The sequence below is a fragment of the Electrophorus electricus genome, chromosome 19 (genome assembly GCF_013358815.1).
Source record: "Electrophorus electricus isolate fEleEle1 chromosome 19, fEleEle1.pri, whole genome shotgun sequence".
In the NCBI taxonomy this organism is placed as follows: Eukaryota; Metazoa; Chordata; class Actinopteri; order Gymnotiformes; family Gymnotidae; genus Electrophorus; species Electrophorus electricus.
The window spans coordinates 1,394,940-1,412,981 of NC_049553.1; the positions used below are offsets into that span (position 1 = coordinate 1,394,940).

The window sequence follows — 18,042 nt, forward strand, 5'->3', positions numbered from 1 at the left end:
AGGAGAATGATTTGAGCTGATGTAAGGGCAACAGTAACTCAAATAACCACTTGTTACAACAGTGGTATGCAGGAGAGCGCCTCTGAATGCACAACACGTTGAACCTTGAAGCCGATGGGCTACGGCAGCAGAAGACCACAGCAAGTGCCCCTCCTGTGTCTTGGGTTCCATAAACCCATTCCCACACTGCCAAGCCTGCCTCCTCTCTCCAACAAAACATTTGCTCTAGTTATTTTATTTATGTTGTGTTATATAAAGTGATATACATTAATCTACATTCAGAGCTGAGGAATCAAGACATCCCTGGTCAAGCTAATAACTGTTGTGACAAATGCAATATTGTTTGTGTACATACACAGACAAAATTGACCCAGCCAGGGTTGTAACACATATCCATCATGCACAGAGGTACAGAATACCACTGCTGACTGCCATGCCATCAATGGGTGTGGGCTAGGATACTGCTGGGCAGCCAAAACCTTCAGCAACTGAAGGTTAAGGGCCATGCTCAGGGGCCCAACAGCAGGGCTTGAACCAGCAACCTCCCAATCACAAGTCAAGCAGCCCAACCACCAGGCCACCACCACCCTATTAAACCTCGTAACACATAAACAGTGCAAATCCAGAATATTTTCTCTGTAATTGTATTCCCATCTAAACATTTTTTACATCTTTGTTTCATTTAGAGAGAGTGCAGAAGACATTCTCATTATTGGAAAGGATTGGAGGAATAGGGTACAAGTGTCCCACATTATATCAGCCCTTGAACAAACTACCATGTGGGGCCCACACCTTGCCTGAGGCCACAGCTGCAGGATTGCGAGATCAGGCCAATCTGAACCTGAAATGAAAAGTCAGCTTTCTCTTATTGGTAGTTGGCAGCTATACCTTCTGAGTTGCTTGTCACCTTAAATCTCATGACGTGGAGATTTAAATGGTGCCTTTGAGCAGGGTGGAACTGTTCGAGTGTTTCCCACAGCTGTTAGAAAAGGAACTTTAATTTTAATTTGTTCATCTTAACCCTCTTCAGATAGCATACTGAATAGATGCAGAAAAGGAAATTATATGTGATCTTGCCCTCCTCCTCAACAGAAGACAGAGAACAATAAAGAAGACAAAGGAAAGGACAGATGCACTGATACGGAACCCAGATGAAACAAGTGAACTGATAGATGTGAATGACAGAAGAAAGTCTGTATATGTGTGTGGGTGTGTGTTTGTGTGTGTGATTGGAGGAGAGCAGAGACACTGGGGCTGGTGCCACATTTGAATTCATTGAAATCTCCTGCACTGCTGGCTCTGCGACATGAAGGGAGAAAAACAGCAGAAGTAACTATGGGTGCCATATTAATCTCTATAAACCCTATACACACAGCTTCAGGCTTTACTGTTGTATGGAGATCAGGTGAAAGGGAGAGATTGCTCAAATGAGAGAGAGGAATGTGTGGAGAGAGACAGAGAGAGAGAGAGAGAGAGAGAGAGAGAGAGAGAAGGATGGAGACAGCGAGGAGTCTAAGCTCAAGCCTCTGCCTGCGTAGACTGGAGACAGGACAGCTCACAGAGACGTGGCGCTGCTCTGAGCTCTGATTGGTCTGAATGGGAGGGAGAGGCTGACGCAGGGAAAGTCAGACAGGAAAATGACATTTACACTGCCGTGTATCAATCCTAAACTCTGAGCCATGGTTTGTGTGTGCGCATGCGCACGTGTGTGTGCGTGTGTGTGAGAAATAAATAAAGTAAGCAGGAGCACCACACGCGCACACACACGCGCACACACACACACACACACACATATGCACGCTTGAAGCTAGCAGTGAATGTCTGTAGACCAACAAAGCTTTTAAGGGGAAAAAGTCAGCTTGAAGAGGTTGTGAAATGATATTTCAGAAAGGAACACTTGGTGCACTAGGCATACTGAAGTCATCAAAGGAATAACTGCTCTCTTCTGCACTTGTCTGTGAGCCGCAAGCATGAGCAGAGAGCATCTGGACAAGGCAGACACTTGCCTTCACTGGACACACTGATCTTATGGATCTTCCTTCAGGAGACTAGGTTGCTTTCTCAGACGTGAAGTGACCAGAACCTCTGCTCTGCTGTGCCCTCCTCTTACACTCCTGGATGTGATCTTGATGCATTGCTGTGGTCTGGGACACTGGCGGAGAGTACAGTCCACCTACGTGAGTAACCTGTTACCAAAAACTCCTGCCATGGGCAACCCAAGATGAGGCGAAAAGCATAGACATAATTTCAGCTCAGCAGCCTTATACTGTATCAATATGCTGCTTAAAAAAAGCTCATGAGATACAGAGCAAATGTAGATATATCAGAAAAATCTGAAAGTGGAAAATTGTGGATGCTCAAAGTTGGGTTAATTTTTGTAATATAGCTAATAAGATGCTTAAGCTACTTTCCTGATGCTGCATGCGCGCTAACTGCCGTGAACATGGAACGGGACTTTTGTCAATGTCATAATGGCAACCTGTTATAGAGAGGGCAAATGTTCAGGTCTTTATCTCTTTGCGACTCACCTGTGTGTCTCAGCCAGACCGTGTAAATACTTCAGCCCCCTCCTGCTGTGAATTCGACAGAAGTAAACATTGAATTTATTCTTTGTCCATGTGGTTACACTGCTCGCAAAGAGCTGGGGCAGGATTGCTATGAATACATTCAGTCCTACACTGAGGCAGCTGTGGCGTTAGTTACATCCACTGCAATGTGGAAAAGAGATGGCGCGTGAGTCACTGCCCGCTTGGCTCGGGAACTGTCAAAAACTAACAGGTACTAGATATACTTACGTTGCCAGCGAACACATGAAGTCATCAAACAGATGTCAAGTGCCGGCAAAAGAATTTAGGAGGAGCTTTGTCATCACGGTTTTGGAGACGCGTCTGCTACGGCTTTAGTGTGGTTCCAAGAGCGCGTGTAAGGGTGTGACTAGAGCACTAGAGATCAGCTCACGTGAGGCAGTGCTTAGTTTAAAAAAAAAAGAAAAAGAGTTGGTATGTTAATACTGATATGTTGCATGCTGAAAATTGCCAAACAAACAATAACACTAGCACTTGCTAGCTATACGGTAGAATGAGCTCGGATAGTAGATTGTTCCACCTTTTTTATGTCCTCTGCTTTGACTGTAATTAGTTGACTAATATGCAGTACTGTGTGACCTTATTCAAGTAAATGACCTCTAAAATGTTACTTAGATGTAACAAACCATTACACAATAAAGTGACCTGTAAACTTTTCAACTTTTTAAAAATCCCCCATTGACCTGTTCACATGCATAGGTTTCTTACAAAGGCACTTCACTGCACTGACAGATTTCTAAATTTACATTTACGGCATTTAGCAGACGCGCTTATCCAGAGCGACTTACGAAAGTGCTTTGTCATTTACTCATAGAATATATCCTAGTACAGTAGGTTAGAATCAAACATATCAATGAACTAAAATAGAGGGATGAATGCTGATACCTAGAAGTACAAAATAAAGGTCTATCTTAAACAACGATAAAGTGCTATAAACAATAAGTGCTAGAGTTTGTTAAACAACATAAACAATATCCAACAATAAGTATTCATTTTGTCAGTCAATATGGGAGCAGTGTCAGTTATCCTTTAAATATTCTGCAAATCTTCAGTTTGCGTTTGAAGACTGCAAGGGACTCTGCTGTCCAGACAGCAAGTGGGAGTTCATTCCACCATCTTGGAGCCAGGACAGAAAATAGTCTGTTTGTCGTCCATGAGACCTGAAGCAAGGTATTTCAAGCCGAGCCGTAATTGACGTTCGAACCAAAACCAGGATGGGAACAGGAACGGAACCAAAACAAGGGAGTAAAGAAAAGCATGAGACAGGATTACCATGATGACAGGATGCTGAGGAGGGGCCAATCGTGATTATTAACATTTATAACGTCTTGTTCAGTGAATTTAATATACCTGATGTAAAGTGAAAACCAATATTGTCTATGTTTAGTAATGTTTAATAGATGTTAGTAATGCATTACAAAGGCATTATTTGTTTTAAAAAAAATGCTGTTTATACAGTCATGTTTATATTCACAGTTTCTAAATGCATGATGACTTCCTAAAAAATTTCAAATTCACACTCACTCATATGCATGGTAACATTAAGCAAAAGCAAGCAACAAACAGGTGAAAAAGGAGCTGAACCACCTCAACAATGAACTATGACACAATGAAACCCCGACAAGCAACTAAACTTTAATGACTGAATGGAACTGAAAGAACAGCATTAGGCTGAAGTAAATGTTTTATCACTCAAGAATACAGTGGAAACAAATTAGTAGCTTCCACTGCTTGAGTGTCATTCCAGCCAATTAAGATATTACTTAAGACAGCTTTTCCAACCATTCTGTATAACTGCTGCACATGAATAAAATACAAGAACATGAACTAATGTAATTGTAACATGTTTACTTGACATTGGTTAACCATTATTAATGAAGTACCTCACTTGCCGTTCGTGTAATCAAATGCAATACTTAATGTTAATTAGTCAATATTTCATATAAAAACAGCATAAATTAATGCAGTGGTTATATGCTTAGTTAATATTAGTTCATTCTTTTTAATGTGTTACTTTTTGTCTTGTTCATGTTAGCTAATGCATTATTATGTTAGTTAGTCAACACTTAATGTAAAGTGTTACAGTTTATTTTTGTATTGACTGATTATACTCCTCAACCCATTTGGGGTTAATGTAATATCCCAAGTACAGATATACATTCTTAAAGTGGATTGTACCGTCAGTGGATTGAGCCATGTGAGGTTCTAAAGGCAGAACCAATCAAATGGCACACATCTTAGCTGATAAACTCATATGGTGGTGCACATCTTAGCATATAAGCTATGAGCTAAACAAGCTTAATACCAATAAGTAACACTATTCATTATTATGCATCCATAAACCCAAGCTTATAGACATGTACACACAGTATAGCTAACAAGGCTAATGTTAATGATAGCAGTTAGTTAATAATCACAACGCTAATATGTGAACACTAACTAACTATAAATTTAACTCTGAACACTGACTGTAGTCCTAGTATATTGAAAATGAAAGTCAAGAATTACATGCTAGATAAATTTGCCCTTAGGTGCACAGACACACAACCAAAAGGATAAGCAAAGGGAGATCAGAGGTAGCAGGGTCAAGAACAGGCTCATTAACTTGTGTACTTGGAGATCTTATAAATATGGCTAATAGAAAATTTGACATACAGCAGGCATCGAATATTTAATATCTAAGTTGTGCTCAAGTTAGGACACACAAGTTATAGCCTATAAGAACTTTCTTTCATGTTCTGAGAGTCAAAAGGTTTAAAATCGAGAACTAAATTTCAAAATAATTTTGTGAAATCATCGAGAATTTACTTTTAAATATGTTTAAATAGCCTAATTGTTTCAAACTTTTACCTACAGGACATGATACCAAATTTCACTAACACAAATTTCGCCCCATTACTTTTGGAGGTGTGATTTTCCTGTGAAAAAATCAGAGCAAAATCAGCAAAAGATGTTTTGCTCTGACTTCATAGCTTGCCTTTTGTTTGTTTGTTTGTAAACATTTGAACGCTAATAAGGCCCTTCTAGCGAAATGTGACAAATGACAAAAAACCCAACAGAAAACCCTAAACGTATCACCTAGACTTTGAATCTGACCAGCAGTTCCCTGTAGTGCCAGATTCCAGTCTCTGAAGTTTTTGAAGAGTCAGTGAACACCTCCATTAACATACTCCCTAAGGTGGGTTTTAATTAATTCACTGAACAGGGAGTGTGTTGTCCTATTTCAGTCAGCTTGCCCTTTTTCACCTTCTAAAATGAAGCAATTAACAGCTCGATTGCCACATTTGTCCTTGTTGTAAACATTAAATATTTTAGGTTGTGTGAGCTGTGAGTGAAAGCAATATGCTTGCATTTGTGCATGCACATTTACAGCAAAGACAGATGTACTACGTTTAAATTTACGGCATTTAGCAGACGCTCTTATCCAGAGCGACTTACAAAAGTGCTTTGTCATTTACTCAGAATACATCCTGGCCAGTGCAGTAAGTTAGAGTCCAATATACCAATGATCTAGAATACTGTAGAAATACAGGGACCACTGCTGATGCCTATAAGTACAAAATACATAAGGTCTCTCTTAAACAATGATAAGTGCAATAAACAATAAGTACTAAAGTTTGTTAGACCACATCAGTGTAATAAACAATACCCTACAATAAGTACTGATTTAGTTAGTCAATGTAGGAGAAGGGTCAGTGGTCATTTAAATATACCACAAATAGATGGGTCTTCAGTCTGCGTTTGAAGACTGCAAGGGACTCTGCTGTCTGGACAGCAAGTGGAAGTTCATTCCACCACCTTGGATCCAGGACAGAAAATAGTCTCCATGCTTGTCTTCCATGAGACCCAAAGCACGGTATTTCAAGTCGAGCCGTACTTGAGGTTCGAAGTATTCGAGGTACGAATCGAGCTTTGACCGTTAACCTCATGTATGAAAGGGCTGGTCCATTTTTGGCTTGGTAGGCAAGCATCAAGGTTTTAAATCTGATGCATGCTGCTACAATGAAGGGAGCGCAGCAGTGGAGTAACGTGTGAACTTCAGAAGATTGAAGACCAGTCATGCTGCTGCATTCTGGACAAGTTGTAGAGGTTTGATGGCTCTTAGAGGAAGACCAGCAAGTAGCGAGTTGCAGTAGTCTAGCTTTGAGATCACAAGAGACTGCATAAGCGCCTGGGTAGCTTACTGCAAGAGAAAGGGTGGCATCCTTCTTATGCTACAAAGGTGGAATCTGCAAGACCGGGTTAGATTAGAAACATGAGTTGAGAACAACAGTTGGTTGTCCAAAGTTATGCCCAGGGTACGGGCAGCTTCAGATGGTGATACCAGGGAGTTCTCAAAGGAAACAATGGGGTCATTGTAAGGGTTGGGAATACCTGGGATGAACAGAAGCTCGGTTTTACTGGGGTTGAGCTTCAAGTGGTGGGTTGTCATCCATGACATGATGTCATTCAAGCATGCTGAGATATGTCTGGAGACCTGCGTGTCAGAGGGTGGAAAAGAAAGAAATAATTGAGTGTCATCGGCATAGCAGTGGTAGGAGAAGCCATGAGAAGATATTACATCACCAAGAGAACGAATATACAAAGAGAAGAGAAGGGGGCCCAATACTGAGCCTTGTTGAACACCAGTGGAGAGTCTACATGGTTTGGATGTGGATCCTCTCCATGTCACCTGATAGGACTGTCCCTCCAGATAGGACTGAAACCATCTCCAAGCAGAGCCAGTCACACCAAGCCTGGAGAGAACAAAGAGAAGAATGTTGTGGTTCACTGTGTCAAAAGTTGCTGAAAGGTCTAGAAGAATCAAAACAGATGAGTCTTTGGCAGCTTTAGCAGCATGAAGATTCTCAGCCACTGCTATGAGGGCTGTTTCTGTAGAATGTGCCAGTTTGTAGCCAGACTGATTGGGATCATGCAGCTGGTTCGGGGTGAGAAAAAGAAACAATTGATTATAAACTGCTCATTCAAGGGCTTTTGAGAGGAAAGAGAGAAGTGATACCGGTCTGTAATTGGTTATGCTGAAGCTGTTGAGTGTGGCTTCTTTAAGATTGGTGACACCCTGGTGGTTTTGAATGCAGTAGGCACGTATCCAGAAGATAAGGAGTTGTTGATGATGACAGAGATGAAAGGAAGCAGATCTCTTGCGACTGTCTGGAACAGAGTGGAAGGAATTGGATCCAGCGGACATGTAGTCAGATTTCTGGAAGTCAGGAATTGAAGAATTTCATCTGAAGAGAGAGAAGAAAAAGAAGGCAGAGAGTTGGATGTTGTGGAATGCACATTGGTTGGAGGAGTGGGAACAGCGGAAAAGGACTGGTGGATTGCTGCAACCTTCACCTCAAAGAAGGTGATAAAATCCTCAGGAGTAAGAGATGAAGAAGGAGGGGGAGGGGGAGGGTTAAATAGTGAAGAGCTTGCGTGGATCAAATTTCTCTCTGTAGTAGGATGACTTTGCAGAAGTTACTTCCAGTGAAAACTTGGAAAGGAGAGGCTTGTATGAGCTGAGGTCTGAATCTACGTGAGATTGTCTCCGTCTCTCTGCAGTCCTTCATTCTCTCCTGTTTCTGTTAGCCAGGAGGCAGGTGGGGAGGACTTAGCAGGTCTAGAGGAGAGAGGGCACAGAAGATTCATTGATGAGGAGAACGTAGAAATGAAAGTATTTGTAACTGTATTCAAAGAGATAGAGGATAGAGAGTCAGGGTGAGGAAGGGTGGACAAAATAGTAGAAGTAAGGGAAGAGGGAGTTATGGAGTACAGATTGCGACGGAGGGAGAAGGAACCTATTGGAGAGGACTGGATGGAAAGAGAAGGAAGGGAACGAGAGAAGGATAGAAAGTGATGGTCCGAGAGGTGGAGGGGGGTGACTGCGATGTCCGATGTTGTGGTGGTATGGGTGAAGATCAGGTCCAGAACATTGCCCGCTTTGGAGAAGAGTGGTTGAGGGTGAGGTCAAATGCTGTCAACAGCAGAAGGATGCAGGAGGAATGCAGTTTGTCTGATGGAAGGTTGAAGTCACTAAGGAGAATGAGTGGATTTCCTTCAATGGGGAAATGACTCAGAAGGATGTCGAGCTCATCAATGAAGTGATCTAGGGAACCTGGAGGGTGGTAGATGACAATGATAAGAAGTTTGGTGGGGAAAGACACTGTAATGGCATGAAATTAAAAAGAGGAGATGGAAAGTGTAGAGAAGGAAAGTGGAGTGAAATGCCATTCTCAAGACATTAGTAAAGTAAACCTGTGCCACCCCCCCTGTCGAGACGCCTCGGAGAATAGGTGAATGAAAAGGCAGAGGACAGGGCAGCCGAAGTCACAGAGTTCTCAGGGGTGATCCATGTTTCTGTTATTGCCAGGAAGTGGAGGGATGTTAATGCTGAGATGAAGTCAGCCTTCTGGACAGCAGATTGGCAGTTTCAGAGCCCTCCTGCCACCAAAATATGTGATGGTGCCGAGCATTGTGAGTCAGTGAGGTTGCTGAGATTGTGATGTCTATGACTGCATCGATGAGATCTGTGGGATATGTGGACAGGAATTGTGAAACACGTTTCAGATGCTTGATTTGTGGATGTATGAGATAAAAGATTGAGATAACGAGAAGATACTCAGCTGAGTTTGTGAAGTCCTGTAGGTGAGATGTAGATGAACTGATTGAGAGCACCACCAAACCTTCTCCAAATGTTGATTACCGTCCTAATTTAATTCAGTTCAATAAGTGCTAAGCCCGCCCTTCAATTCACACCTAAAGTCAGGGCGAAATTACACCTGTAGTAATTACAGCTAACAAGCAACTAACAGCTAGGTTTAGACAACAAGCCTTGAATTTCACAGAATCTAAGGCAAAAGTAAATGAACTCAGAGCCTACCTTAACCAACCAAATGATAATCCAATGAGACAAACCAAAGCACACTTAGTTTCTGAACATGCACTGATGGATATAAATTCTATCTTGAATTAATTGGCCTAGCCATTATCATTGAAATGGTTCTGGCTTGTAGCCTCAGTGCCTTACTTAATGGCAAAAATGTTGAAAATTGAGTTTTTCTATTGTACATTTCAGTGTTTTCCTATGACCATTATATTACGTTCTGCTTGCCCTCTGTTTGGCAGAGAGAGGCTGAATTATATTAAGTGCTTGTTTAGCTGTATAGGCAGTGGTCTACTGCAGGATGCTTTTCTCTGTTGTTCACTTTTTCTTTTCTAAATCAATTTTGCTCTCTCTGTCTCTCTCTCTCTCTCTTTCTCTCTCTCTCTCTCTCTCTCTCTCTCTCTCTCTCTCAAACCCATCACCCCCCAAAGGCCAGCCTTTTGGGTATGACCATTGCTCACTGTCTGTCTGTCTCTGTCTCTCTCCAGGCTTTTGAGTACAGCTAGTACTCAATCTCTTGGTCTCTCTCTCTAACCCACCACTCCCCAAAGGCCAGCTTTTTGGGGTTCAGCCAGTACTCACTGTCTCTGTCTCTGTCTCTGTCCCAGTCCCTTTCGCAAACCCACCACTCCCCCAAAGACCAGCCTTTTGGATACAGCCAGTGTGGGTAAAGCAGGTAAAGGGCATTCCTATGTTAAGAGCTCTTTCTGTTATTCCCACATGCCATAGCTTGTAAATTAAAAAGCTCCAGAGGACCTGTGGTGCTGCTCTGTGGGACATGGCACCGTATGACCCATGACACACTTTTATCATACGCCAACTCAATCCCTGTTTATGCTTTTTTTTTTAACACTGATAATGGCCTATCACACATGGAAACATTTATAGTGCACCAGCAGTTTATCCATGGACTTCATGAAATACTCCTATATAAAATACTCAGAGGTTTTATTCTTTCTCTGACAAGGACATGGTTTATAAAATACAGTCCTATAAATTTCACATAGCTGACGGCAAAATGCTGGAAAATTCGGATGATGAAACTCATCCAGTTTTAGGTTCAGTAGTTATAGCTGTCGTTGCTAAACCTCTCACTGGGCCGAGACTCAGTCCACACATAACCCTTCAAAATGAGATGCAAGGTGTTTAGTTGTCTGCTGTTTGCTTCAGTATGAAATCCAAGTTTCATTCATTGTAAGTGCTAATTGTGTTTCCCACTTAGTATATTTTCTGAGATTGGAGCATGTAATACACATGCTGAAGAAGAACGGTATACACAAACTGTACCTACGTTTTCTGTACCTACACTATCTTGCCTTTGATGGGGCATTTCAGTTCTCTCTTTCTCTCTCTCTTTCTCTTTCTTTCTCTCTCTTTCTCTACCTTTCTCCCTCTCTCGTTCTCTCTCTCTTTCCCTACCTTTTTCCCTTTCTCTTTCTCTCTAAATCTCCATTCAGCTAACCTTAAGTGGGAGAAAGTAAAGGTGGACAAAGGCAAACAAAGATATTAGTGTGACACTTACTTGTTCCTTAATGGCTTGTTTTCAGCATTGACTTTCAGACCCATGTATGTGATCATTTGGACTGGGCTGGACCAGACTCTGAGCTATGCAAGATGTTTGGTTGCTCATGGTTCTGGGCTGCAGAACAATTGTAAAGCCTGGTAGTAGTGCAATTCACTTTGTGGAGCTGAAGGGGACCTGGAGCTCAGCGGATGCTGAAACTGAAGAGAAGTGAAGGATGCCTCGCTTCTCCTCCACACAGCCATGCCCAAAACACCCAAGAATAAGAATGTCTCCTGGGTGAGAATAAGAATGTCTCCTGGGTGAGAATAAGAATGTCTCCTGGGTGTGAAGTACAAAGGTTGGCATGTTCAGGTCATTGGCTGGAGAAAGCTTCTACTCCTAATTAGGGACAGTTGTGAGGCCCGGGTTGAGGTGCCTCTCTGCAAGTGGCTGTAATGCAGATGTCAAGGATTTTTAGGTGAATGGTTAGTTTCTGGCTGCTTATTGACTAAGGGTGGTGATCGTTTAGAGTGATGTTAAAGTGACAGAGCTGTTTCTGCACTTCTCACTTAGTTTCACCAGTTGTCTTGAGAGAGTTGAGAGCTTCACGGTGCCATTGTCATTAATGTAGACATCAGGAGCCTGCCAGCAACCCTCCACCACTGGCCAAGCTCGTGAGCAGGTTCAACAACAATCACTATTGTTGTGTCAGCCGAGGGAAATGGTGAGCTCTTGTCCTTGCAGACCTTGACGTGCAGTTAAAAATGCCGTAAACCCCTCAGTTATGTATGTGACATAGTGCATGGTATCATGAGCAAGGATTACTGGGGAAAACACACATAGAAAACAAACATTAAACTCTCCTGGAGGATTCCTGTCAATCACAGACATTATCTAACAATAGTGCAATAAAGTGGACCTTAGACAGATGTTGAAATATTCTTTCTGAACCTGGGCCCAAAACAATTGCCATCATTCCAACAAGACCTTCACAGTTTGTATCTTTCAGAATTCATATTTTTCCAGTCCAGACTGATACCTAAATCAAAGTTAGCAGTCTTCCATCTGAGGGATATTATTATGTCAGGTGTGCTTTCAGGCTTAGGCAGATATCTTCTTCATGTGATTGCCATGTGTGTAGTCGAGCCTATGTAAGGCAATGGCTGGGACACCAATAATGCACGCATGGGCAACCCACCCACTTGCAACTGTATATTACAAAGCACAGCTTTACAACAGATCTACCCTTCTCTAAGAGGCTTACAGAGAAATATGTGTGCATGTATTTGCACATGTAATAGACCTGCATGGCTATAAACTTGCATTTGAGAACTGAGATGTATGTCTGGATATGTGCAAAATAAATTATAATCTTTTTATGTATTTTGCTATGTACTTAAACTGTCTTAAACTACAGGGAAAATTAAAAAAACACAGACTCCAAGTATAGGACTTTAGTAATAGTTTGATTTAAAAAAAAAAACATGGTATCCAAACTTCACAGTGGTACCATATTTCTATGATGTTAGTCATATAATCATCCACCTGTAGTCTCTTCCCCAGAATGCTCTCCACACAGAAGTGTTCTCAGCTTGGCCTGTTATGTAACACTGGTATAAAGCTGCATTTGTTTCTCGGGACACCAAAATAAAGTCTCTAGGGATTTGGAGCCTTGATGGAAAATCACAGTCCATCTGTTATCCTCAGAGTGTCCAGGATTCTTTCTTCTACACACACACACACACACACACACACACACACACACACACACACACACACCCCATCCCCAAGATGTTTATGGTAACAAAATAATCAAACACATCAAGTAACAAACATACACATTGAATAAGAAAGGCACACTTGCTTTTATATATATATATATATATAAATAAAATGTAGATAAAATATATAAAATAATAAAATAAAATAAAAATGTAAATTATTTGTTAATGCGTTATTTAACACTGAAGAAAACGGCGCCAAGTTATTAACTACATTTTTATATTTTATTCGGGTCATACTCAAAATAATCACTTCTCTAACAGGTCCAGAAGCCAGTGGTGGCTTAAAACCTAACCGACACAACTGAGCCTGGGGGTCGGAGAACTAGGTTCAGACTTAGTTCGAGCTAAGGTTGGAAGATAGTATTGCGAGCAAGAGATGCCAGACCGGTATATAAGCCTGAGCCTTAGGAGTAACGACACACTCACTGTGACACGCTTTGCTCACTGGCCATTGGTACGTGGTTTTTCTTGATGATCGTTTCGCGTAGTTTTCGCGCTAGTTTCGATAGCTTTCAGCGGAACGTGATGGCGGGGGAAATTGCTTTAAAATCCCTAGTAAATCGTATTTAGCCCGACTCAGAGAAGTTGTCCGTCAGTCCTGGGACGAAGTGGATTAAGAAGATAACGTATGGATATTTCTCAGTCGTTATTCTGACCTCCCGGGATGGTATTATAAACAGTTTACTAACGCAATTAACCGTGGAGGGACGACAAGCCAATCGATTTATTTGGTATGCCACCAAAGAAAAAGGTAAAAAATGTCTCCTTGTGTTGTATTGTGATGTGTGTAAATAGTGAGTGATGCTGTAGGTAGGAGAGTGCCATCTGTTGCGTTCAGTGGTAATCCTCATTGCTTTTATTCGCTGTGGACTATGCGCTCAGACTAAGATCTCTCCTGTCGTTCTCTTTCAACATCAGGGCAGAAATGCACAGTCTTGGTTATTGGTGATAAGCGAGATTTCTTCGAGCAACAATGAATAAAACAAACAAACAAACAATTAGGATGCACAATTTTGTCACTGGCTCTGGTTATTAACAACATTATCTGCAGACTTGACTATAAATAGGATTGTTTTAAATAAATAGTTGTTCTAACTTTTAAAAGTGTTGAAATACTGTCAAGATTCCTAGCCTCTACCCCCAAGTATATTATTTTGTATATACAAGATAAGAACTATTGTTATTGTGTCCAAGACTCTGCAGTAGGTTCCAGATATTAAGAATAGCAAATGCCTCTTAGGAACTGTCATTGGGAAAGGAACCTTATTGCCTTCTGTCACAGCTTAACGCTAATAAGGCTTTATTAGTGTTAAGCAGTGACAGAAAGCATTAAGGTTCCAGGTCCCAATATCCCTGTGTAGAGTCTGATTACCCAGTAGGTAAAACCTGCCATGAGTGTTCTTTCATCAGGGCAATGTGACCTTGTTGTCTGCACATTTTTTTTTGTCTCAGTTGCAATTACTATTGGTGGTCTTACAGTTAATGGAATGAAAATACTGTATGTTTTAAATACAATTTGTGGCACTGTGACAGAGAGAAAGTGTAAGAGAGAGATTTGTGCTGACTACTTAAAATGTCTTATCCAGGTTTCCCACTATGATGAACATGTTGTGTACTGGGCAGCATCAAGGGAAGTTGGGTTACAGCTTTTCCAGGATCTTATAACCATAGTGACAACTATTTCATGATTGTCATCAACAACAACAATGACAACAACATTACATAACAACTACCAATAATAATGCTAATAATTATTATAACAATAGTATACATCTTATTAGCAGCCTTAATCAAACCATAATCTTTATCAACAATTAGACATCAATTTAAACTGCAGGATGTCATGTTCAGCAGTGTTTTATTTGTATACCGGATAACCTGCTAGTTCTAAAATACATTTAAATGAGCCATTTTGGTAGATTATAAGTATGAATATATTCACATAATAAAATCAAAGTCATGCAGAAAGCTTTATTCTGCAGTCTCTTTATTCTGGCACCATACACTAACACAGTTAGTACTGGAATGGTAAAGGACATAATTTTCACTTATTTGATCAGAAAACTTTATCTGAATAGGTGTCATTGAATATTGAATAGGTGTCATTGAGAATAAATTGGAGATCACTGTTGGAGATCCTCATTTATTATTTTGAGACGAAGGTTGTAATTGAAACTGGGTAACTCTGACAGCCGGGGTGAAATTTTGATGCCCAAATATGTGATGAATTAGTGGATTTGGACCAATTAATGGTGTTAATCTGAACTGATTAAATAAAACCAATTAATCTGAAATTTCATCTGCATATAGACTAATTTTATTATAGGTCTTTTATGTATGAATTCCTTTGATTTTCTCATTTTGACATTGTTGCAGCTAATGGTTTTATGAATATGACAAATAGATGTGGGGAGTGAGGGCATCCCTGCATATTGCCTCTTTAAAACCTTGTGTTATAATCCCACTAGTAGCTATACTTGCCACAGGTGAAGTCTATAACATCTTACTCATGTTAATTTTCTGAAGTTAGTGACAACACATGATATTTTTTTCATCCTTACTAATTATATTATATTTCTAATTCTTACTAATATAGTAAAAATGGTGTAGATATAATGAGTGCAACTTTGCAACTAATGGTCATCAGTATGAGTCGTCCTGCCTAATTTTCAGAAGTTAATGTTTGTCATTCAGAATTTATTAAGAGATGAGTTGTCCTATCATTTATGGGTCTTATTATATATCATATTATTTATGATATATTTCTTATATCATAAAGCATTGTAATAGTGGCTGAACACAGTAGTAGATAAAATTAACAGTTTTCAGAATAAGCAAGTAAATGACACAAAAAGCCCCCTAAGAAATGTTAATTATTGGCAGATCAATGTATACATTTACATTTATGGCATTTAGCAGACACTCTTATCCAAAGAAACTTTAAAAAGTGCTTTGTCATCTACTCATAAAATGCATTCTAGCCAATAATATAGGTTATAGTCCAAGATACCATTTCCCTAAGGTACTGCTAGATACAAGAGTAAATGTTGATACCTAGAAACAATTGCAAAATGAATATTTTAAGTGCATATGATAAATGGGCATTGGTAGCTCTGTGGTTTAGGTACTTGACTAGTAATCAGACAGCTGGTTCAAGCACTGCCCCTGTTGGGCACCTGAGCAAGGCCCTTAACCCTCAATTGCTCAAGTTGTACTTAGTCATAACTGTAATTTGCTTTGGATAAAAACATCAGCTAAATGCTGTTAATGTAATAAATACAACAATAATTGCTAAGAGGGTTCAATCAATAGTAGTACAATTCAGGCTATTGCAAGATAATGTTATATTTCAGTAAGTTTAGGATTAGTGACAATTTTAATACTGTCTTCAGTCTGCGTTTGAAGACAGTGAGGGACTTTGAAGGATGGCATTTCAAGCTAAGCTGTAGTTCAAGATCGAAGTGCTCGAGGCATAGATCAGGCTTTGGACTTGGATGGCATATTCTTGCAACCTTCTCCTCAAAGAAGGTGATGAAATCCTCTGAGGTAAGAGAGGAAGGGGAGGGTTAAGGAGAGAAGAAGAAATAGTGAAGAGCTTACATGGATCAGATGTTGATGATTCTATTTTTTCTGTAGTAGAATAATTTTGCAGATGTTACTACCAGTTAGATCCTGGAAAGAAGAAATTGGTATGAGTGATGGTCTGTGTCTAGTTGAGATTTCCTCCACTGTCTCTCTGCAGTTCTTAGTTCTAATTGGTTGAGACACAGTACATCTGAAAGTTAGGGGGCAGGCAGATCTTGTAGATCTGATGGAAAGAGGGCACAGAAGATTCACTGATGAGGAGAGTGTAGAGTGGAAAGTATTAGTAGCTGTACTCAGAGGAGAAAAGAAAAAGAGTGGGGGTGAGGAAGGGTCGACAAGATAGTAGAAGCAGGGGCGGAGGGAAGGATGGAAGGATGCACAGGTTGTGACAGAAGGAGGGGGAGTGGGGGAGAGAGAGAGGGAGAAAGTGATGATTTGAGAGGTGGATGTGACTGTGATGTCCAGTGCTAGGGAGGTCAGCAGAATATCAGGTCCAGAACGTTGCCTGTTCTGTGAATGAGAGGAGACTGGATGAGAGTGAGGTCAAATGGTCACAACAGCAAATCAAGTCAACTCAAATGTATTTATATTGTATATTTATACACCACCTTAAGAGTACAAAGTGTCAAGAGAAAGCTCAGCCTCCTTGGGTGGAAAGAGCAGCAGTAGGAGACAAGATGGCTACAGTAGGTCTGACTGTAGCAGTCACCGAGGAGAATGGGTAGATTGCTATCAATGGGGAATTGACTCAGGAGTGGGTCAAGCTCATTGATTAAGTTACCTAGGGGACATGGATGACAGTAAATTACAATGATGTGAAGTTTTCCGGGGAACGACATTGCAGCTGCTTGAAACTCAAAAGAAGAAAGAGAAAGAATAGAGAGGGAGAGTGGCATGAAATGCTACTTCAGAGACAATAGCAAACCTGTATTCACTCACCTGCCACTTTATTAGGTACACCTGTTCAACTGCTCATTAATGGAAATATCTAATCAGTCAATCACATGGCAGCAAGTCAATGCATTTAGATGTAGACATGCTTAAGACGACCTGCTGAAGTTTGACCTACTGGGAAAGAAAGGTGATTTCATTGACTCTGAGCATGACTTTGTTTGTTGGTGCTAGATGGGCTGTATTTCAGAAACTGCTGATCTCCTGGGATTTTCATGTAAAACCATCGAAAGGGTTTACAGAAAATGGCCTGAAAAATGGAAATTATCCAGTGATTGGCATCTAAATTAGCACAGATTTTTTACTTTGAACAACATTGAACATCTATCTATCTATCTATCTATCTATCTATCTATCTATCTATCTATCTATCTATCTATCTATCTATCTATTATGACAGAAAGCAAGTTCACAGGCCACTGTTATAGGGTAGCAAATATGTTTGCTATGACAGTCTTCAATATCCTTGAATTTTCTGGAGCCTTAATTGAACTCTTCACCTAATGTCTTTTTTTTCCAAGGACATTATATTAATTCTCAAAACCCTATGATTTTCCAGAGTTTAGCTAGTTGCCAGAATCACAACCACTATGTGTGAGGGAACACACTGGTGCCTGGCTTAGACAGCCAAGCTTACAATTACATATTTAGAATCGTCTGGAAGTGCAACATTGAAATGGAACCTACCTGGAATAACTCCTGTGGAAATTCACTATCTGCTGTCCATGTAATTGAATTAGGCTTTAAGTATAGGTTTGGAGAGCTGTG

General features: G+C 40.5%; 1 protein-coding gene across 4 annotated transcripts in view; it reads left to right on the forward strand.

Moving 5' to 3' along the window:
• The first annotated feature begins 1,782 nt into the window (after positions 1–1,782).
• Positions 1,783–18,042, forward strand: part of cacnb2b (calcium channel, voltage-dependent, beta 2b) — a 34,788-nt gene continuing 18,528 nt past the window's right edge. For 2 of the 4 annotated variants that reach the window (XM_027014552.2, XM_027014560.2), the window contains exon 1: positions 1,783–2,177. In XM_027014552.2, coding sequence (XP_026870353.2) covers positions 2,130–2,177 — 48 coding nt within the window. In that variant the 5' untranslated portion in view covers positions 1,783–2,129. Of the gene's footprint in view, positions 2,178–13,060; positions 13,490–18,042 lie in introns of those variants that run through there. The other 2 variants (XM_027014569.2, XM_027014577.2) reach the window with 1 other exon arrangement.